General features: G+C 41.8%; 1 protein-coding gene across 1 annotated transcript in view; it reads left to right on the top strand.

Annotated features, from left to right (window-relative positions):
* spata20 (spermatogenesis associated 20) overlaps positions 1-22,968 on the top strand; it is a 98,595-nt gene that overhangs the window by 17,485 nt on the left and 58,142 nt on the right. The window contains exons 12-14 of the mRNA XM_079577954.1: positions 1,468-1,636; positions 10,446-10,654; positions 20,550-20,749. Of these exons, the coding sequence (XP_079434080.1) occupies positions 1,468-1,636; positions 10,446-10,654; positions 20,550-20,749 (578 nt within the window). The remainder of the gene's footprint in view (positions 1-1,467; positions 1,637-10,445; positions 10,655-20,549; positions 20,750-22,968) is intronic.

Below are 22,968 nucleotides of genomic sequence, written 5' to 3' on the forward strand. Positions count from 1 at the left end.
AAAAGTGAGTGTTTTTGGATCATAGTGCTAATTCTGCTTTCTGATTGATTCTGATATCTGACAGATATTTAGGAAATTTTCAATGTAGAAAAAACTACATACCCTAACTTTGAAAACAAAGTAGGCTTCCATCAAAAATAATGCTCTATTTGAGTCTGTGTTTGCCAGAAAACGATTACTCGATTACAACTATTTCAATTATCGATTAGTTGTCGATTAATCGATTAATTAAAACACTCAACCCTCAACTGCTGATGTCACAAGGTGGTAATGATCTCATCTCAATCATGATCTTCCACTTTGTTGCAGGGGTGTGAACGTCACGATTCAATACGACAAACGATACTCTGCTCACAATAACGATAACCTCACAATATGCCTCTACGATAATCGATGCTTTACATAACGTACAACAGATCAGTGTTTGAACATTAATTAATAAATGTGATTTTACACCTCTTTTAACACTTTCTATAAACTTTCTAAACAGCTACAAGGGCTGCTGCGCTTATGGCATACCTCGCTATGACCAGTCAAACTGTGCTAAATCTGAGGCAACCGCGATCACCGCCCAGTGCTCAGAGATTGTAGTCTAGCAGGAAATCACAGGAAAATGCATAGAATCAACTACCGCTTGGGATAATAATAAATTAACTTTAATCCGCTACTTTACAACGTGGATTAAGAGAGAGCGTGTGTTGTAAAAGTTAATCTGTGCGATAAGAGCAGTTGGCTTGTACACTACAGCACTTTTGGACTTTATCTTTTGTGGTAGAGACATAATTAAAACGCTAAAGTTCAATAATTGTTTGGTTTCATTGTTTTGATGTATGTGCAGTCCTGTGAGGCTCTTGTGATGATATTGGGCTAAACGAAATTGACTGATTAAAACTTCAGATTGGACCAATGGGCGATGAACGTGCTGGGGTGGTATTACATTGCTGTAATACCACCCCCTTGTGGCCAGGGGCGACTCCAAAAGACACTCAGTAGACAGGATTCCAATGTGACTTCAGACCTCCCTAGAACGGCTACAAAGTCTGACTCCAAAGAGTTTTGTTTTTTCTAAATGTGGCTATGACCCATGTGACCACGCTGGGGTAGGTGTAACATTTTGAACCACGCTGGTTTTTGTTTATCAGCCTGAAATAGCGGAAGCATTTTCAGTGCTCCCTCAGTGCTCCCTCCTTTTAAGTTTAACTTTTAATCCCCCCCCCAGTGCCATGCATTATTATAAGCAACTGACCAAACCGCAGGGAAATTCCTTGACAACCTTAAACGGCACCAAATATCAGTATCGTATTATACTTATACATGGAAAATACACATCGATATGTTTTCACACCCCTGTTTTGTTGGCGATGGAAAATGCTGCTCTGGAGAAGGAGCTGCTCTCGGACATCAGCGACAGTAGAAGTCAGAGCTACATGTCAGTGTTTTGTAGTAGTGAACCTCTGTTCTCTCCAGGTCTGATGCTTTCGGCCTATGCGCGGGTCGGATCGGCCCTGGAAGACGAGGCCCTGCTGGAGAGAGCGGTGCAGGCCGCCAACTTCCTGAAGGAGCATCTGTGGGACCCCAGCAGGCAGACCATGCTCAGGTCGTGTTACCGCGGAGACCAGATGGAGGTGGAGCAAGTGTAAGATGCCTTTATTATTATTTGATCACTTTTGCCTGTGACATTGTTAAGATTTGAACCATGTTATTACTCGGGCTGGGTACATTTCAGTTTGTTGTTTATGATGTCAGCACTTGATGCGTTTTTTGGTTCCTATACATTTTTAAAGCAGTACTAAGTAACTCTTCCCCCTAGAGGCCATAAGCGCAACTGCAGGTGTAGTAGCAAGTTACGATTTTTTAACTTCTTAATTGTCTTGGAGAGTAAATACTACGCTGACAGGAAAGGCGAAGGGAGAGAGGGTTAGTGTGCATCCAATTATACAATGGAAATATTTTTTTCCACTCAAACTTTGCTGTAAATACTGTTTAAAGTGATGTTAGCCCGCAGTTAGCTTTGCCCGTTAGCATGTTAGCTTCTTCTTCGTGATTCCACTAGTGTGTATTGCTTTCTCCGGACCGGTGGCAGTCAAGTTGCAAACATGGTTTTCTGGCCAGAGACACCAGGGGGAGATGAAAGACCCTCCAATCATCCCATAAACACTTGTATTACCCCCACAGGGACTACGAAAAGGATTTATTAAGGTAAACACGTTACTTAGTACTGCTTTTAAGTCCATAATAGAGGTTGACCGATATGGGTTTTTCTAAGGCTGGTGCCGATATGTCCGGCCGATATTTTACACCAATATTTTTGCAGATTTTTCCAAATGTCTAAAATGTTATGATTACTTTAGGAGTTTCAGTCATAGTTTTTGCCCCATTAGTTGCCGCTAGCATTACCATGCTGCCGTTAGCTTTAGCATACCGTTGCTTGCCACGGCATTTTGCGCATTGATCAAAAATGCAGTTGCAGGTTTTGTGCTTCAAACTGAAATACCACATGTCCATATTCACAGACTAACCAACTTTCATTGCGATTTTCTCCTGTTCCCCTGAGGCCGAGGGAGTCGTTTTAAAAACCCGACTTAACTCCGTCCAATGCGTATCGTTACACCATACGACGTAAAGATAAATAGACATTTGAGACAAACCAGAAAAAGTCAACCCTCAAACAGAGCTAAACAACAGAGAAGAGGTTTTTGAGCAGGGAAATGAACCCAGCAGAGGTCTGTGGAGGGGGGGGACAGGTTTCCATGGCTGCATATTTAAACAAGGTTATGGCAGGAAACCAGAGAAATGTTCACAGGCACAGGCACCTGATTAGCCGCCTGGAACCTCCAGCACACGTTTGGACTGAGATTAGAGGTGAACTGTCGACTGCAGAGCGTGTGGGTGACTGTACGGTGCATTATCAAACCTCCTACATAAGGACTTGAACTGAAACCCAAAGAGAAAACTGTCTGTCAGAAGATGCGGAAGGAGCCTCAAATGTTCCTGCGGATTAGCATATAAAAAGTTTAAATGTATGGTTTTATTTTGTTTATGAAGATAAAAAATAAAAAAATCAGTGGAATTTTGGATCTTGTTAAGTTTGTGAATAAGCTATTTAGATGTGATTACACGTCTCCTAGTTTGTTTTGTGTTCAAAGGTAAAAAAATCTGGTTAACCTCTTTACTCCCACCTGAACCGAGCACATTTTCTCCAGTTTGGCTTTACCCCAATCCAAAAGCTTCTGGAAAAAAAGTGAGAAAATAGCGACAGAACTGAGATGAAAACAATGACGAAAAAGTGGCAAAAATGTCACAAAAATTGACAAAAAAATTACGAAAAAATGTGACAAAAATGTCACAAAAAATTGACAAAAAAAGGACAAAAAGAGGACAAAAAAAGGACAAAAAAATGATGAAATGTTTTACAAAAAATGACAAAAAAATGATGATAAAATGATGAAAAAATTATGAAAAAGTGGCAATAAATTGACAAAAAAAAGGACAAACAATTTTACAAAAATGGACAAAAAATGGACAAAAACATGATGAAAAAAAGTGGCAAAAAATGTATTAAAAATTGACAAGAAATTGACAAAAATTTGACAAAAAAAAGGACAAATGTGACAAAAAGTGACAAAATATTTACAAACAATTTGACCAAAAATGTACAAAAAAGTTACAAAAATGAGTTGAAAACCCCCCAAAAAATGATGGAAAAAAATCTGATGACGTATGAATTAATCTCTCTGAAAAAAACACCAAAATCAAGTCTGGAAAGTGAAGAGTCTGTAGGAGCTACAAAAGTTGTGAGGTTGTTGCACATTTTGTTACTTTTTCATCACTTTTTGTTCATGTTTTTTGGAGCGTTTTTGTAACTTTTATAACTCACTTTTTTCGGCGATTTTCTGTCACATTTTTCATCATGTACGTCACTTTATTCAGGAAGCTTTTAGATTTGGGTAATGCCTGGATACCTGAATGAGAACTGGAGACAATTTGCTTGTGTAGGTGGGGGTTAAGAGGTTAAACAAGCGTTGCTAAGGGTGAGTTTAGTCTATTTTACTCTGATGTTAAAGCTCACCATTGACCCCTGTATGAAAAATTGTTGGTTTCACCGATAACAACAATTATCGGTGAAAACAACCGATAATCCCCCGAGTCTCCTAGGGATGTCACGATTAAGATTTTTTGAGTCACGATTACTATTACTATTTTACGATTATTCATAACCCAAAATTAAGGTAGAAATTTCTGATAATTTCTCGAAACTTCTACAGTTCACAAAGAAGAAACATATATTTTATTGGTTATTTTCATTGAAAACCAATTGAACTTTCAGCCTGTGAATGAATGAATGAGTGTCATGGTCGTATGTGCCCAGCCCACATGGTCTTATAAGACGCGATAAACAGAATTTAGAAGATGACTGTCTTAAAGGGACTATACAGAGTTTAAAAATGTTAAAATTATGTATTTTCCTCCCCCTACATGTTCCTCCATGTCCTAATGTGTAGAATGAGCTCAGACCTGTTCACCACAACTGCCTCTAAAATCCTCCTCTGTCACTCAAAACGGTGTTACTTCGGGTCCGAATTGCCGTCATGCACGAGCTTAATATAGAAGGTGCAGTTACACGTATGACCTGATGTGGCAGTAGTGAGTATTAAATGGCAAACTTGCATCTAGCCCAGGGGTGCCCAACCTTTTTGTCTCTGAGGGCCAAAATGAAAAAGTGCCTGTGAGTCGCGGGCCAAACACGGCGATGTGAAGCATGAAACACATATAACTGCAAATAATAAGAGTTACTTTATTTTACTTGCTTTTTATTATTTCGATAGCCAACATTTGCTTTTAATTCTATCCATGCAAATAACAAGCTATATTAAAACAAATGGTAACTATGGCAAAAGCCTAGTTTTAGTAGAACAAAATCAACAATTGGAGCAATATGGTGCAAAATGTAAAAAGAAAAAACACCTGTATCTGCAGCACTTACAGTGACTTTACCTCATTCATTCGTTAACTCAAAGAAAATGCCACATTAGATTATTTTGAAAGTGTCAGTTGAGCATCACTTCTTTTATAAATATTTTTTTAACATGTACTGTTGTTGATGTCAACTGCCTTTGCAATAAAAGTTGGAAAACTGTGAAAGTTGCTGCTACAACGCTCTGTGATTGATAATACCGAGACACCACAACAGTGTTTCCTTAACTTTGCGAAAGGAGTGAAACAGCGCCCCCAATTTGGCACTGGTGGTCAAAAAGTGTACTGCAACAACATTTACCATTGAGAATGAATGGAAGAGAGTTACTATTAACCACATGCAGCGCAAAAGTAGGTCACTCTCTGGCAGGCCAACAGAATTGTTTCAGCGGGCCAAATTTGGCACAGAAAAATCAAGAATCTGGATACAAAGCTTTCAATCTCAATGTCCATGCTTTCTCCACACATCTCACCCAGCAATTTTTTTTATTCCTAAATAACCAACTCAACATATCACCTTCAGCCAACCAAAATAGATCAGGATTATTACATTCAAGTCTTTGTCTCCTTGTCCTTGTGCATCGTCACGTTTTTTTTTTTTTTTTTTTTGCTTTTCCGGCACGTTTGTTGCTGTTTTGATACTTTGGCTGCTGCAGTTGCCGATTTTACCCAGGTTTTTGCTGAAAAGTTTCCCGTTGTGTGACATTTGCTTTTAAATATCCCAGTTTTCCATCATTCCTCTTGTTGACTGAAATGGGTTCAAATCTTTATCTGAACAATTCCCTCACAGTCTTAACTAAGGTCCCCCCCCCCACATGATGCAGTGCAGGTGTCCCTGTTACGCGAGCCCCCGCTGTGCCCTAGTTCCTGCCAATGAGCGAGTGCCAAACCGTAACCACCGAATCAGCAGGAAGAAAAGGTGTCAGCGAGTCCCAACGCGGTTTATGATGCACAATTTTTAACCTATGTGGTGGCCCATAGCTTATCCCGCGGCTAACGGCCCATCCGTAAACGTTGATGGATGGTTGATCCGTGTTACAACAGACGCATATAAGCAGTGAGATACTTTTTTCTATGCATTAAATCGCAGCGCAGAAATTTCACAAAGCTCTACCTGTTAGTTTGGGTGGTAAATATCATAAATATTCTGCAACATGCACCGTTGAGCCACTGATTTGGAATATGCTGATTTTTGTCTTTCAAACGAGGTCCCTCTGAAGAACCTAGTAAACATGAATGTCCTGAACAAATCAGCCCTATGTCCCTAATGCAGCGCCCTCTGCTGTCATAGATCAACACTTTACACATTTTTCACTTAAGAAGCATCAAACACAGGATTATAGATGTGACATTTTAAAAAAATTAGAGCCACAGATAAAAAAAAGACACACAAACTTATTCCCAGTCGCAGTTTATAATGGACCATTTTTAATCACACATACATGAACCGTATCTCGGCCTCGGTGGCCTGATTCCGCGGCGAACAGCTCATCCGTAAACGTCCATTCCATCGTGGGCCTGCTCTGCTTATCTGTGCTTTATTTCCCGGGTTAATCACTGTGTCACTCAGGCGCATATGGGCTGTGGGCTACATTAGCATTAGCAGGAGAAATGGTCGGTGTTGGGACTAACTGGGTTAATATGATGTGGGACTTTGCACCAGCTGATAGCACAGCTGGGGGCCAAATCCTGAAGGGACTGGTTAAAGAGTTACAACAGCAAAAGGCAGTGAATCTGGAGATGTTACTACTGTAATTTCCAGCCCATAAGCCGCTACTTTTTCCCCACGCTTTGAACCCTGCGGCCAACATGACGGTGCGGCCAACAGACACTAGAGGCACTCTCTAGCAGTAAACGCAAAAGTGAGACGGGCTTGGCGAAAGATGATGAGCTGAAGAAGACACTACCGGTAGTTTTGATTTTGAGTGGTAATTTTGCACATCATAAACACCCTCATCATGGAAAAGACGCAGAGAAATATGCGGGCTATGCTGGAGATGTGGCCACAGGTTACACGTTACATCCCTACACTTCCACATTGAGGTTCGACCACACTGGCCATTTCTGCGTGCCTTTTTTATGTGTTTATCACTGTTGTCCCTCTGCCCACAACTGCCCTTTCTCCAGGATGAGGTGTCTCTCCCTCCTCATCCACACCATGGGCCGCTCTGAGCGGATGCACGGCACTATGAAAACCTGCGGCGTATATTTGAGCGCGGCCTGTATGTGTACAAGGCCGCAAATTTAGCTGGCGCGGCTTATTGTAAGGTGCACTTAATTGTCCGAAATTTGCGGTATGCGGTCATATTGTCTCACAGATTATTGTAATAGTTGTATTGCGAGTGTGACCACACAGAGACGGGACAGTTCTGATTATGAGCCCTTTGTCCTGGCGGGTTTTTCCAAAACCATTGTTTTGTCTCACTTTTACGCAGGCCCCTTCCTCGGCCTTGCTTACACATCCCTGTTTAGTGGCCGAATTTAAGATGAAACACTTGTTTAAAGGGACAAGACAGAGTTCAAAACTTTAAAAAATTAAGTATTTTCCTCCCCCTACTTGCCCCAGCCATGTCCTAATGTGTAGAATGAGCCCAGACGTATTCACCACAACTGCAGCTAAAATCCTGCACTGTCACTCAAAAATGATTTCAGGCCAACTATGTCCATCGTCATACATGAGCTTAACATTGAGACTGCAGGGGTTTGTTTGACTGTATTTTTATCTTTTGTTTACACATAAGAGGAGAGAAACTCACCCTTTTGAGAACCTTTGGAGCATCAACAAGCAAAACTTCTATGAGGGTGGGAGGCAGTTTTCATCCAAACAGCAGCTGTGGGAGGTTATTCTGACATCCTGCAAAGAAATCCAAGCAGAAACTGTCCAATAACTCACAAGTTTAATGGATTTAAGATTTGTGAAGCTCCAATCACAGAAGGGCTCCTATGTTAAAATGTTACTTGACCTGTTACAGTTTACATGTTTTTTATTGAAATAGCTTTTGATTTAAGTAAATGTGACCTCCTAGTGCTGCAAATTCAACACATTACCAGTTTCAGTTAATTACAAGCTTTACAGTGTATTGAAGCGATGAGTTGCATAATAATTTGGAACAGTAGATTTTGAGTTTTTAAATATTCATATTTTTGAAACCACATTCATATTATCCTCTAACAGTTAAAGACTTGAAATTTATGCTGACTGATATTTGAGTTGACAGTTTAGAAAATCAGAGAAAAATGTCATTTGCATAATAATTTGGAACGCAGTGTATGGCAGGATACGTTTGGTGAAAGTGTCTGAACCTTAAAATACCTGAAGCCTCCTTTCCCAGACGAGTGTTAGTAATTCAACCCTGATCCCGTGTCCGTGAAGGCCACTCGGGTCTTGGCTGGAGTTGTCAGCTCTGCAGACAGACGCCTCTTACAGACGATACCGACGAGTGTGGGAGAGATGCTTGACACCGTGTGACTGTGACAGCGTGACGGCATTAACACGCTTGAAGCCACGCGGCAGAACATCTCCACAGGGGTTAAGGTGGAGACACCCACAATGAAGTAAATGCTGTATTTTATTTTTTTTCTTTTAAACTTTAGCTGCAGATTACTGATATAAATTTGAGGGTTAAATGTATTGCAAGAGCCCAGGGACGAAGAGGCTGCTCTGCCACAGTCAGTTACGTGTACTGTGTCATGAGTCGTTCCTGTTTGCTTCAGCGCTGACCTCACGTTGGTCTCCGCCTCTCCGGTGTTATCATCTGTCCTCAGCCTCTCCACGTCTCCGTCTGTCTCCTCGTATATGTCCACAGAAGTCCCCAAACACGGCGCTATCTGGCTGCCAGTCGCCGTCCCGCCCGCCGCACTCAGCAACAGCAGGGCGTTATAGAGTTAAGGATTATGAACTTAAAGAAGCTGCTATAGGCTGTTATCTGTCATGTGGCTTTTTGTGAAAATACCTCCAGGACTTCAACATGGAGGCAAGCAGCAAAGGGTGAAATACGCGCTTAACAAATACATTCACGTGAGGAAGTCGTCTGCAAACTGCAAACCAACTGCTGCTTTGTACCTGCTTTGTAAGAGACGATCTTAACCCCTTAACTCCGACCTGAACCGAGCATATTTTCTCCAGTTTGGCTTTACCCCAGTCCAAAAGCTTTTGGAAAAAAGCTGTGAAAATAGCAACAAAACTGAGACGAAAACAATGATGGAAATGTGACAAAGAAGTGAGAAAACATTGACAAAAAAGTGACGAAAAATGGATGAAAAAGTGGCAAAAATGTCACAAGAAATTGACAAAAAATGGACGAAAAATGACAAAAATGTGACCAAAAAAATTACAAAAAATTGATTTAAAAAAATGACGAAAAAATGACAAAAATGTGACAAAAAATGACAAAAATTTGATACAAAATTGACGAAAAAATGACAAAAATGTGACAAAATGTTACAAAAACATATGATAAAAATTTGACCAAAAAAAATAAAAAAAAATTGACAAAAAATGACAAAAATTTGATTTAAAAAATGACGAGAAAATGACAAATGTGACAACAAATGACAAAAAAAATGACAAAAAGGCTACAAAAAAGAGTTGACTGCCCAACAAAAAAATGATGGAAAAAAAATCTGATGACGTGAGGAAAAAGATCCTCTCGGTTCAGGCGGGAGTTAAGAGGTTAAATCTGAGTAGCTAAATAATAATAATAATAAATTCACAGTGTCGGCTCTATACATGTTTCTGAAGGATTTTTCACCAACAAAACATTTGCATTGCACATGCTGTTCTGTGTGAAAGATTCAATTTAGCGTTCCCATGAAAGCATTGGCCAGAGTTAGTCACCCGGTCATGAATTCAAACATGAAACATGTGCTGAACATGTTTGAACACGGCAGCAGGTAGCGCTCGTGCTTCACAGCTAGGAGGTCCCGGGTTCGATCCCCATCTGGGCGGGGCCCTTTTGTGTGGAGTTTGCATGTTTTCCCCCCCGGGTCTGCGTAGGCTTCCTCCTGGTACTCCGGTTTCCCCTACCATTAAAAACATAACATATACAATAGTTTAATCCTCCAGCCACGTGTTTCTGACCACCAGCCTGGCTCCACATCAGGCTCATGTATAATGGTAAATGGACTCGACTTACATAGCGCTTTTCTACCTTTATCAGGCCCAAAGCTCTTTACAGTAAGGAACCAGTCACCCATTCACTCTCTCATTCATACACCAGTGTACGCAGACACCGGAGGCAAGTAGGGTGAAGTGTCTTGCCCAAGGACACAACCTTGTAATTGCAGAAATGACTAATCAAGGCAGATCTACAACCTGCAGGAGGCGGGATTCGAATTTCAGACCTTCCGATCATGAGACGACCCGCTCTTCCAACTGCACCACTGTCGCCCCTTAATAATGAAAAAAAAAAAAAAAAAAACATTGCCGTACCTTATTCCATATTATGATTTTGTCTCCTCCATCTCCACAGTTCTCCTCCCATCCCCGGTTTCCTGGACGACTATGCCTTTGTGATCTGCGGCCTGCTGGACCTGTACGAGGCCACGTTCCAAACCTCGTGGCTGGAGTGGGCCGAGGAGCTGCAGCTGAGGCAGGACGCGCTCTTCTGGGACAGTCAGGGCTGTGGATACTTCTGCAGCGACCCCAGTGACCCCACGCTACCGCTCAGCCTGAAGGAGGGTAAGACGGGCTTGAGTCAAAGGCTTCTTAGGAAGGTTTTTGGCATTGTACTTAGCGGAAAATGCTCCTCTGGAAGAACAAATCCTAAGAACAGTCAGGAGGACTTTTACAGTTCTGTTCTGAGTCATATATAATTGTAAATTGTAATTGTTTTTATAAATACCCTGTTTATTCAGTCTTCTTAACAGCAACAGAATTATGAATGTATTACTGCCACCACTGTGTCACCTCATTTTCTTAACTATACTTCAGTACATGTGGTGTAAAAACCAACAGCACGGGTGACGCCATATTGTTTTGGTTCCAGCTCTTCATCTCCCGTTTTCACTTAAGATGCACCAGTATACACAAAGTCCCAGGCTGCACCTCTCCTAAACAACGCACTTAGCGCCACAAACACACGCTGACGAATGACCACAGACAGGCAATTCTATGCTCAATTGTGTTGACCGTTACTTTGTGCACGTGATGCTCTCAGAAGTCGTCAGTTAACCCGGCGTACGTCTCGGATCGTTCGGCCGCCGCGCGCTTGATTTCCTTCCCCCGAGCTCTCTTATCGATTATTTCAGATGGAAGCTTCTGCGCCGTTCACAGTTCCTCTGCTGAAGATCCAGAGCAGGAGAGGCAGGTCTAAAGATAGCAAAGAGAAGAGTGGAGCACACTTTTTCAGCCTGCGGAGCTCTCACTTTGATCACACCCCTGCCATATCTGTCTTCATTTAGTCTCCAGCCCGGTCCGGCTGCTGACAGGCTGACACATGCTACATGGACAGAGCATGAGACGCTCGCCCTCAAATTACCTCCAGCACTCCCGCCTGCCGTTTTCTTCTGTCCTTAAAGCCGCGCAAAACCTCAACTCCAGATATGTTTTTGACATGTGAACAACACTGTAACGAAAAAAAAGATTTATAAAGTTGATTTTTAAACCAAACATAATTGCATAATGTGGACATATTTATGTCAGATGACGATGCCAGGATTCATGGGGCTGATGTTGTCCGGCAGGGCAGCTTTGTTTATACCGCTCATTTCGAACACAAGGAAACTCAATGTGCTTGAAAGAATGGTTCAGGGAGCGTGAGATGGAGAGTCCAGATCTGAACCCCACTGAGAGTCAATGGGATGTGCCAGAGAAGGCTTTGCATGGTGGGCACACTCTCCCATCATCAATACAAGATCTACACTGCGTTCCAAATTATTATGCAAATTGCATTTTTGTGTCAAAAAGGTTAAAAAAAATTAAAAAATAATGAAACTTGTGGATGGTATCGTGTCTCGGGGCTCTATGAATCACTGACATTAATCTCAGAGACCTGGGATAGTTAGTTGTCAGGTTAAGCCCAGTTAAGGGAAAAACTACTGAAAAAGGGTGTTCCACTTTATTATGCAGATCATCATTTTCAAGCTATATGGTTAAGAAAAAGGGACTTTCTGCTGATGAAAAGCTTGAAATAGTTGAATGCCTTGGTCTAGGTATGAAAACCTTCGATATTTCATGAAAGATTAAGTGTAATCATCATACAGATAAGAGATTTGTGGATGATTCAGAGCACACTCCAATTTGTGCCGATAAAGGCACAATATGGACGGTTTCTGCCAGACAAACACATTAGATTAAGAGAACAGCTGCTACAAAGCAGCATACAGGTATTTGAAGCTGCTGGTGCCTCTGGAGTCCCCCAAACATCAAGGTGTAGGACCCTCCAGAGGCAGCAGTTGTGCATAAACCTTCTATCCGGGCCTCCCCTAAACGGTTAATTGAATGCTGATGAACAGAAATGGCTGCAACGGGCTCAGAAATACATGAGGACTCATTTTCAAACAGTCTTGTTCACTGATGAGAGCCGTGTAACCCTGGATGGTCAACTCAATGGAGTAGTGAATGGTTGGTGAATGACCACAATGTCCCAACAAGGCTGTGACGTCAGTAAAGAGGTGGCGGAGTCATGTTTTGGACAGAATCATGGTGAGAGAGCTGGTCGGCCCCATTAGGCCCTTTTAGGCTCCCTGAAGGTTTGAAAATGACCTGTGAAAAATATGTGGAGTTTCTGACTGACCACTGTCTTCTATGCTACAAAAAGAAGAGCCGCGTTTTCCCTAACAAGATCCTCTTCATGCATGACAACGCACCATGTCATACTGCAAAGAACACCTCTGCATCACTGGCTGCTATGGGCATAAAAGGAGAGAAACTCATGATGTGGACCCCCTCCTCCCCTGACATCAACCCTGTTGAGAACCTTTGGAGCCTCAACAAAAAAAACTTCTATGAGGGTGGGAGGCAGTTTTCATCCAAACGGCATCTCTGGGAGGCTATTCTAACATCCTGCAAAGAAATCCAAGCAGAAACTGTCCAAAAACTCACAATTTTAATGGATTTAAGAATTTTGAAGCTGCTATCACACAAGGGCTCCTATGGTAAAATATAACTTGACCTGTTAATATTTTTTTGATTGAAATAGCTTTTGATTTCAGTAAATATGACCTCCTAATGCTACAAATACAACAAATGACCATTTTCAGTTAATTACGAGCTTTAAAATGTATTGAAACGATGAGTTGCATAATAACTTGGAACAGTGGATTTTGAGGTTTTTACTATATTTATTTTTGAAAAAAATACCGTTATCACTAGGACATTTTTTCCACCACATTTAAATGATCCTCTACCAGCTAAAGACTTGAAAATTATGCTGACTCTCATTTGAGTTGACAATTTAGAAAATCTTAGAAAAATGTCATTTGCATAATAATTTGGAACGCAGTGTATGTGAAACATGAATGCGACATCGCTGGACTTTGCAGAAGCTTATTGAAAGAAGAAGGAAAGAAATTCCATCAGTCGCATATTGAATATTTTCCCAATGTGCAGGAGTTCAAACCTTGATGTCGTTGCTGCTGCGTTCATGCTAACAACCAGCGGCATAAGAAGGAGAGAAATAATCCATCACTGCATTTTGCTCTGCAGTTTCCTACAGCAGAATCCCTGTGCGCCGCTGCAGCCTCTGTGATGCCAGTGATCAGAGATTTTGGGCCAGATCTTGTGGCGGTGCACGGAGGGGCGCCGGCTCTTGGCGAATTATTTTCCAAGTGTCGGAGCTTAATACGCTATTCGCCTCCGCCACTTGTGAGGGGGCGTCACAAGACGAGGTGACTGCGCTGATGGCACCGCTGACATTCACTTCCTCGTTTACATGGCGCTGCCTTGCGTTCTTTCTTAAGCCTTAGGCTCTCACAGGTCAAACTAAAAACTTTATTTACCCCATCCTGAGCTGTGGTGCGGATCAGCCCGCTTGGCGTCAACGCGAAACAAAACAATTGCACATGTTCACCCCCCACAACCTGTTTACCGGCCGTGGAGTCCATCTGGTTGGAGGAAAATGTGTGTCTCCACCCACTTAAATGCGCTAAGTCTGGAGTAGCAAGATCACAAAGTGCGCTCCTACTGAACGTTTTGAAACACAAGATCGGGCCTTGATCTTTTACGTTTAAATTTAAGACGATTAAAAAAGAGGCCAGTCTGTCATCAAAATTGTTGTCCTTTTGGATTTTGAGTAAGTGGCGCCGGAAAGATGCCAAGAGCTGACCCAGAGATCAGACACGGCCTGATCTTCATTAGGAAACTCACTGTGGGATAGTTTTTGTTTGACGAGAGTTTTGTCCTGGGAGACATCAGACGTTCCGTTATGAACATTTATTCATGACAGTAAAAATAGCTAAGTTAGTCTGACAAGATAAATGAATGTGGCCAGCGACAAGTAAAGGCTCGAGTATTTGTTTTCTCCTCCACATTGAATATACAGTGGTTTGTTAAAAATATAAATTATGTAAGGGATAATGTATAGAACGCTGGTCATTATCGGGAAAATAAGTACCGACAGGGCGAACCGGACCCCGGTCTTGTTTCGCCCTGAAGGTACTTATTTTCCCGATAATGACCAGCGTTCTATACATTATCCCGCTTATTAAACGGCCATTTGCCAACTGAACACACAACATAAACTTTGTACGCTTTTATTAAGGCCGAAAGGTTTATTTAATGACATCCACGACAAATAGTTCCCAAAAGTTTGCGCGTTGCGCTGCAGCGTTTGGCTAGGCTAGAAGCAGCAAGGCTAGCAGCTAGCCTAGCTACTTAGTTGAAGGTGCAGTTGGAGGAATGGTGGTGAATCTTTGGGTAAATTGAAAGTCAGACTCACGCTAACTTCACGAGCGATTCCCCCAACTTCTCTCGCAGTGACGGGACAGATAGTGTCGCTACTACATACGCGCGGAGTGATATGAAAGCACGAACTCCGTTGCCATGGGCAGCGGTCATAATTTTTTTCAGAGGTCCTTTATCAGAAAATAATGACCGGTAGAACGTTGGGAAATCCCATTCAAATCAGCGGAGCGTTCTACTTACGTTGTGAAGAGCCGTATAATAAGTAATTATATAGCATTGTTACATTGTTAGCTACATTAGCAATGCTAGTTGTTGCTAGCTGGTTGCGAATTCTATGAGCGTGTGCACTAGTTGTTATCATTATTTTACCTTTTGTTTGAAGACAAAAAAACTACTTTTAGAAGACCATTCTTAAAAAGACAGTTCAGTGAAACTTCACGTCCTACAGACAGTTTTGACTTGTTGACTTGATTATCTTATTGCTGTCCAGCATGTCATTTTAAAATATTGATTTATTTTATGACGATGTGGCGGATTCTCCAAAGTTTTTCACAGAGACCGGCAAGTCGATAGCGCTGCATCGAGAGAAAAACTCACTGCTGTGTTTTGTGTAGCAAACTTTAACATTGTGGAACTGTAAACAGGAGGTTTCAAATGAGGTTTTTTTCATTCGAGGTTCTTTTTTCATTTATTTACTGTAAAAGTGTAAAAGCTTGACTTCCCTGGACGGCGCAGAGCTTCCTGAGTGGTCTGGGTAATTAGTGCGAGTTTGTGTTTCGCTGTAACAGAAGCTGTCCCCCTCTGACCTTGGTCTCTCTCTCTGTGGCTGACACCTGCAGACACAGCTTTTATCTGACAAACTTTCCTCCCTCTCAGTGCTCTGTAGAGAAGGGGTAAACTCACTCCGGAGCAGAGGAGAACAGAAAGAGCATTGTCGGAAGGAGGAGGAAGATTCAAAGATTACTCAAACATGCCGCAGTTTCCTCTCGAGTTGACTTCACAGTTGCCACATGATGTGCGCTCTTCTTTACTTATGTTGTGAGGTGACGGATCACAGATGAATCCCGCACCTGTACCCCCCCCCCCCTCTCTATTCCCCTGTGTGCTGTGAGGAGGAAGCCCATTAGCGACGGCCGGTCCTCCAGTGTCGGCTGTCAGTGCAGGACTGATGACTCGCTCCCCAACTCCACTCTCTCCCTCGCGGCTCTATTTGTTTTCATAAGCGCCGAGGTCACACAGTCATTCTTACTGTTACATCGCGCTGTATTGAAAATGAGTTGTGTTTTTTTTTTCTGCCCTCTGCTGCTTTGGTGAAAAAGGACGGGATACAGATTGTAAGGATTGTCAACAATGGCAACCGGGAAGAGAGTGCAAGATCAGAACAAGTTTGGGGAAAGTGTCTGGACTCTAAAACTCAGAGAAACATCCTAGATTAGTCTGTGTGGCGTACTATATCTCAGCGTGTGGGCTGGCGTTTTGAGTGCAGAATAGGTAGACCATAGACCAGGGGTGCCCAAAGTGCAGACTGGGGGCCAAATGTGGCCCTCAGATCCATTGGCTGGATGATTTTATCCAAACACATTTTTTTTTTCAGTCAATTTTGCAGTTTCGATTTTATTTGAAGGGCCTATATCATGCAAAATCGACTTTTTGGAGCTTTTAACCATGTTGTTCTGCTATTTCCTTATCAAAAACACCCCCAGAGTGGTTTGTGGCTTCATTCAAGCAGTTCTCAGCAATCCTCCTGAATCCTGCTCTCTGGGCAGCTGCTCCGCCCTCTGCTGGAAAACCACTGTTGTGACACTCTGACGTTTTTTATGTCATAGTGTCAAACAGGAAGAGCACAACTTCTGTAATGTAGTGCCTTACGGCCTGATTTTAATTTATAAAACAGCTTAAAAAATAACAAAACGGAAACGCACCCCCTGAGCGTCTGAACAGATGTCATGTTTGCACTGAAGGATGTGAAGATGGAGCTCTTTCTAACCTACTCTGGACACACCTGTTCTTTATTCTTACCTAACGATAATGTCACGGAGAAAAGCGTGCTTGGCTCCGAGAGGTGCAGGACTTTATTCACCCTTCCTAAAGAAGAGGCCACTCGCCAGAAGTTGGAATTTCTTTCCGGGATTCAGCGACTATCACTAAAATAGTGTTTTTCTGTGACTGTCTTTGATGGATGTTTGGTGAATCTTCGCCAGAATCAAAGTGGATTAACTTTTATAACCAACGCAAGTCCCCGATGTGATGGAGAGGCTAGGACAGAGCGGTGGTGAGTCAAAACGAGTGTTAGCTTGTGTGTTAGCTTGTGTGTTAGCGTGTGTGTTAGCGTGTGTGTTAGCGTATGTGTTAGCATGTGTGTTAGCATGTGTGTTAGCGTATGTGTTAGCGTGTGTGTTAGCCATTTATGAAGCTGTGATGCAGATGTCAACTCCTTATAACTGTGTTGTGAAGAAACTTCACTTATTGCTGTGATATTTATATTTATTTTACTGCTAATAATGCATGGGAAGATGAGAGAGGGGGCGGCGCGTCTTGTCTTCTGGGTTTGCAAAATACCCCCAAAAATATGTATATTTCTCACAAAAAATAGTAACCCATAGCAGTAGAGGTACAGTATATCATATAAATGCCTATACTTGGCTAAAATAGCAGGATACAGGTCCTTTACTTTAATAAACAAATTCCCATTTACCAATAAATAACTTTTTATTGCATATAACTATAGTATAGCCAAAACTGAGACAAAATAGCTCACATGGTCATTTGTATAATTTGCAATTACCGTTATTTACAGACTATAATCCGCACTTTAAATGTCGCGGCTTATACAACAGTGCGCCTTAACCCCCACGTGAACCGAGTGCATTTGACTCCAGTTTGGCCGACCTTACCCCAAGTCTAAAAGTTTCTTGACTGAAGCGCTCTATCGGCCAGTGTAACATCTCATTTCAGATTCAGATTCATTTATTCTTTGTCCCTGAGGGAGAAATTCGACTTGGAGGAGAGTCAGCTGCAAAACATAAATACAAATACAAAAACATAAACACATTACAAAAAGATTAAAGACACCCGCGATGGCCCGGCTTCACACAGTCACATGGTATTAGTTGTTCTCATTAATTCATTTGTTGGAGTGCGGTACAAAGGAGTTTTTTATGCAGTAGCGATTGTGTGAACAAACAGGGATCCTACACCTCCTCCATGAGGGAGGCAGCAGCTCATACTGACAGTCGAGAGCACTAGTCAGTGTGGACTGATGAAAATGTCCTGCAGGGAGGCTGGAGGACTGGACATCCCCAGGATTTCACCAGCCAGTTTGACAAGTCTGACAATCTGTGTTACAATTCCATGCCTTAGCACAGTTTCTGTACACTCTGTAGAAAGTCAACATTATTACCAACTAATACCATCTCTTTTCTTTTTTGACACTTTTTTCAAGAAGCTTTTAGATTTGAGTAAAGCCAAACTGGAGAAAATGTGCTCGGTTCAGGTTGGGGTTAAGTCAGGGATGTCAAACATACCACACAATTAATAATAATAAATTAATAATAAATAAATTATTATTATTATTATTATTATTATTATTATTATTATTATTATTATTATTATTATTATTATTATTATTATTATTATTATTATTATTATTATTATTATTATTTTCTTCTGCAGCAGTTAGTATATGAATTAGATGTGAAAAATATTTAAAATACCAATTTTTTCACCACTTAATCCAGGGGCGTCAAACTCATTTTGGGTCGTGGGCCAAAATTCAGCTCTCACGGCGGGTCGTGGGCCGCGGGCCGCATATAATAGAGAAAATGTTTCCAATAAATGAATAATAATAAACTCAACAATAAAGCTCAACTTGACTGTAGCTTCATTAAAGACAACGACTCACACTTGTATTGCACTTTACAAGCCTGTGTCACAAGTTCCTCAAAGTACTACACAGTAGTCATTATTCATTCACTCCACACTCGGTGGTGGTGAGCTGTTACTGAAGCCACAGACGCCCTGGGGCAGACAGTCCATTTACCACATGGCTATATAATGTGTTCATATCCTGAGCTCTTATTAAGTCGATGAATTAGATGTGAAAAATATTAAAAATACCTAGTTTTTATCCACTTAACCCAGGGTAGTCAAACTATTTTTTTTATATGAAAAATACAATGACAGTAATCTCCAGCCAAAGTTTCACACCTTCTCATATCCTGCTGGGCGGGTGGCCTGTCCCCCAGCAGACAGCGTGAAGAGGGTCATGAGAAGACCTCCAGGCTCTCACTGCACTCTGAGATAAGGAGATAAGGACGAGCCGAGCCCTGAAGTCCTCCTGTTAGTGCCATCACCGCACACCTCAGAGGAATGTGGCCGGCGGGGAATGGCACCATCTGGACGACCGGTGGAGAGGCTCAAGTGGAATTCAGTCATTTGGTGATACACTGTATGGCCAGAGACTGTTTTCTTACTACACAATTATTTCAAAATATACCATGTAAATTAATAGCATCATTTCATTGAAAAAAAAAAAAGTTTTGACAGCACTAGCCAACCAGATGTCGGTGCTGGATTGAAACAATGGAAGTGGACCCTGATATTACGGCCCAAATTTCACAAATAATTAGCATTTTTATATTATTTGCTATTATTTTTGTTTTTTTTCCCATCTGTTGATGTGCCCAGAGTCCGTGTGCGTGGATATAACAGAAGAACACTGCATGTTAATAAACGGTTCAACTGGTTAAATCTGCTGATTTCCGCGTCAGGTAAAAGTCAGGGGACTGAGCTGGGACCACATATTTGGAAAGTATTGATTTGTTTGAAATAGCAATAACATTTGAAAAACCAGAGGCATGGACTTCCAGAGCTACAGTCTCCACTGGAGGAAGGTCTGAGAGAGCCCTGATGTCTCACCATGAGACAGGAGAGCAGTGAAGACTAGGAGCATCCCGAGTTATTTCATTGGCATTGGAACAGCCCGAGTCACACAGACACAGACAGAGGAAAGTGCAGGGAAACTTTCAACTGGATTCATTTAGTAAAGTTTTATTTAGACTTGTAAACATAATCATTATCAGCTCTGTGTCATGCTAAAATGTTTGTTTTAAACTTCTCGTAAAAAGTACCATCTGTGGTGGTGTGTGCCAATTAAACAAGAAGCCTGAGCGCCATCTAAACTTTGGCTACCACTGATGGTGACACAGATGTTCAAATATTTCATTCCATTTCAAAATGTACAACATTTTCAAAGGTAAAAAGCTTGTGCTTTTGTATGATGTCACAATGTGTGTATTGCACATTTCATGTGAAAATCTAAATCGACAAAGTCAGTATAAATGTGTGTTTTCATTGTTTGACCTATTAGAAGATTTATTCAGAGGAGATTTAGGAAACCTTGTTTTTTTGGGATTCAAAAGAAAGAGAAAAGAGCCTTGGAAGTTAAGATTTCCCAAGTTATTTATAACAATGGAGAAAAGTTGAGTCAGTGCAATGATCAAACACCTTATTGTGAGGATTAGGCCATGTGTTTGCCAGTTTAAACCAGGAAGTGCACCAGGGTTTGCTGATTATTGATTATTTTTGCAGCTCAAATTACAGTCTTTTACCAAAATGTTGAAGCTTTTGATCATGTTTAGAACCTGCTCTATGAACTGAATTACAGCTCATGTCAGATCTCTTGTCGATGTCCGGCCCTGTCGACTAAACTCCACCCGTCTCCGTGTTGCAGACCAAGACGGCGCGGAGCCCAGTGCCAACTCGGTGTCGGCGTGGAACCTGCTGCGCCTCTCCCACGTCACGGGGCGACAGGAGTGGGTGCAGAGGTGCCAGCGGCTGCTGACCGCCTTCTCCGAGCGCCTCTCCTCCGTGCCCATAGCCCTGCCCGAGATGGTGCGGGCGCTCATGGCACAGCACCACACCCTCAAGCAGGTAAAGGACAACGGGCATTTTCACTCCCATTACTCACAAACCACTGTGCGGTCAAAACACGAGACCTCATGTGAAAGAGAGGGTCCAAGTAGCTTTAACATGAGCGGCTGGAGCGTGCCATACAAATGAATATTTAAAGTGATAGTCTGTAAGTTTGAGTGTTTAACAAATGTAAGAGAATGCGTGTAATTGAGCACCTGGGCATGCAATTTGACTGAGCATACTAATGCCATCACTTTGACCCATGAGACGAGCTTTTCTGTGCTTTTCTGTGGACTGGCCTGTCAGGCTCAGGTTCTATAATTTCACTGATTTACCTCATTCTCTTGACTACTCTTGATGGAGTGAGCTGACATTTCCCTAAAAAATACACCAATGATGATAAAGCATTAGAATGGCACTACCGATATATTGGGCCGATATTTGAGGATTTTACAATATCGGCTATCATCCAATATTGGATATATCTTCTTCTTCTTCTTCTTCTTCTTCTTCTTCTTCTTCTTCTTCTTCTTCTTCTTCTTCTTCTTCTTCTTCTTCTTCTTCTTCTTCTTCTTCTTCTTCTTCTTCTTCTTCTTCTTCTTCTTCTTCTTCTTCTTCTTCTTCTTCTTCTTCTTCTTCTTCTTCTTCTTCTTCTTCTCCTTCTCCTTCTCCTTCTCCTTCTCCTTCACCTTCACCTTCACCTTCACCTTCTCCTTCTCCTCCTTCTTCTTCCCTCCTTCTTCTTCCCTCCTTCTACCTTTCTCCCTCTCCTTCTTCTCCTTCTTCTACTACTACTACTACTACTACTACTACTAGAGTTTCTTGCATTGGGAAGTGCAAAGTCAGGGCTTAAAAATTAATCCCCCCTCAACAGAGAAACATGAGAACTGGTTAGCTACAAGTTTGTTTAAATATAAGTTTCACTGAACCTCCGTCAATATGGACATGCTGCATGTCATTTTGAGGCACAGAACTTGGAGAATCCAATCGCGGAGTTTTAACCTCTGCAATTGTATTTTTGATTGCCATGCAAAACTAGCAACAGTATGCTAGTGCTAACATGCTCATAACATACATAACATAAATACTTGGTCACTGCAGGAGTGGCCATGTATTTGTGTTTTTACAGGATCAATGCCATGAGAAACCGCCGCAAACAGCGCCAAATAAACACAAAAAATCCTCCCACCGCACGGCCTCCCACCCACAGTAATGCTAAGTGTTAACGACACACGCTCCTGATGCTTCGTGAATGTAATACAGAAAACCTACACTTCCACTTCCTCTACTTTTATAGAAAGTTCCACCAAAAAAAAAAGTTTAGGCAGGAGGGGGCAGTACACGCATGGTTTTAGATATAACTGCAAAATATACTTGTTACACTAAACTGACAAAAAAATAAGTGGAAACAGCAGCTAATACTCTAAAATCATCAGATATGCAGTTTATCAACAAAAAAGTCGTTCCACTTTAAGATAAAAAAAAAAACAATGCTCCAAACTACATAAAACAGAAGGAATGTCCAAGTTTTGTTCAAAGCAAAACCAACTCCGATTCCGCAGTGAGGCGCGTAATTTTGGCTTTATATTCTATTTACCCTGGTGTTTGCCGTCCTGTCAGCCGCTTCCTTTGATTCGCTCTTTGCTCCGCGAGGCTCTGACGCCTCCGCTAACAGATTCTGTGTTTAAATGACACATCGGCCGCCTCTTAGGGAATAAACGCTGGCCAGTAGAGTCTATTTTCTCTTACCAAGCGAGATAGGGTCATCTGTGGACATTAGCTAACTCGCCACGCACGGCTAATCCCCAGACACTCTCCTAATTCCACCATTCTGGACTTTTTCACAGGCGCGTGCCGCTTTTAGCAACATATTAGAGCTTAATCGCTTTGGAAATGTTTAAAGCTTCATGACCCAAGAACTCGCTTTCACACTTTTTGGCTACTTTTGATGTTTTGCGAGCGTGATTAGCATGATTAGTTTGTATGTTGGTTCACTTTGGTCACTTTCTGTCAAGAAATCCATCTCCAAAACCTGCTCTGGGTCTTTTCTCGTTGACTTTTCGATTGAGTGCATGTGTCCAGGAGATTAGTGTTATGGTTGGAAGGTTGACCTCACCTGAACCAAGCTTATTTTGTCCAGTGTGGCTTTATCCAAATCTAAAAGCTTCTTGAGAAACACGTAAAAATAGCGAAACAGCCACACACTTGGAAAAAAAAGCCTGTGACATAAATGCGGC

Source organism: Gobius niger (assembly GCF_951799975.1).
Source record: "Gobius niger genome assembly, chromosome: 19".
Lineage (NCBI taxonomy): Eukaryota > Metazoa > Chordata > Actinopteri > Gobiiformes > Gobiidae > Gobius > Gobius niger.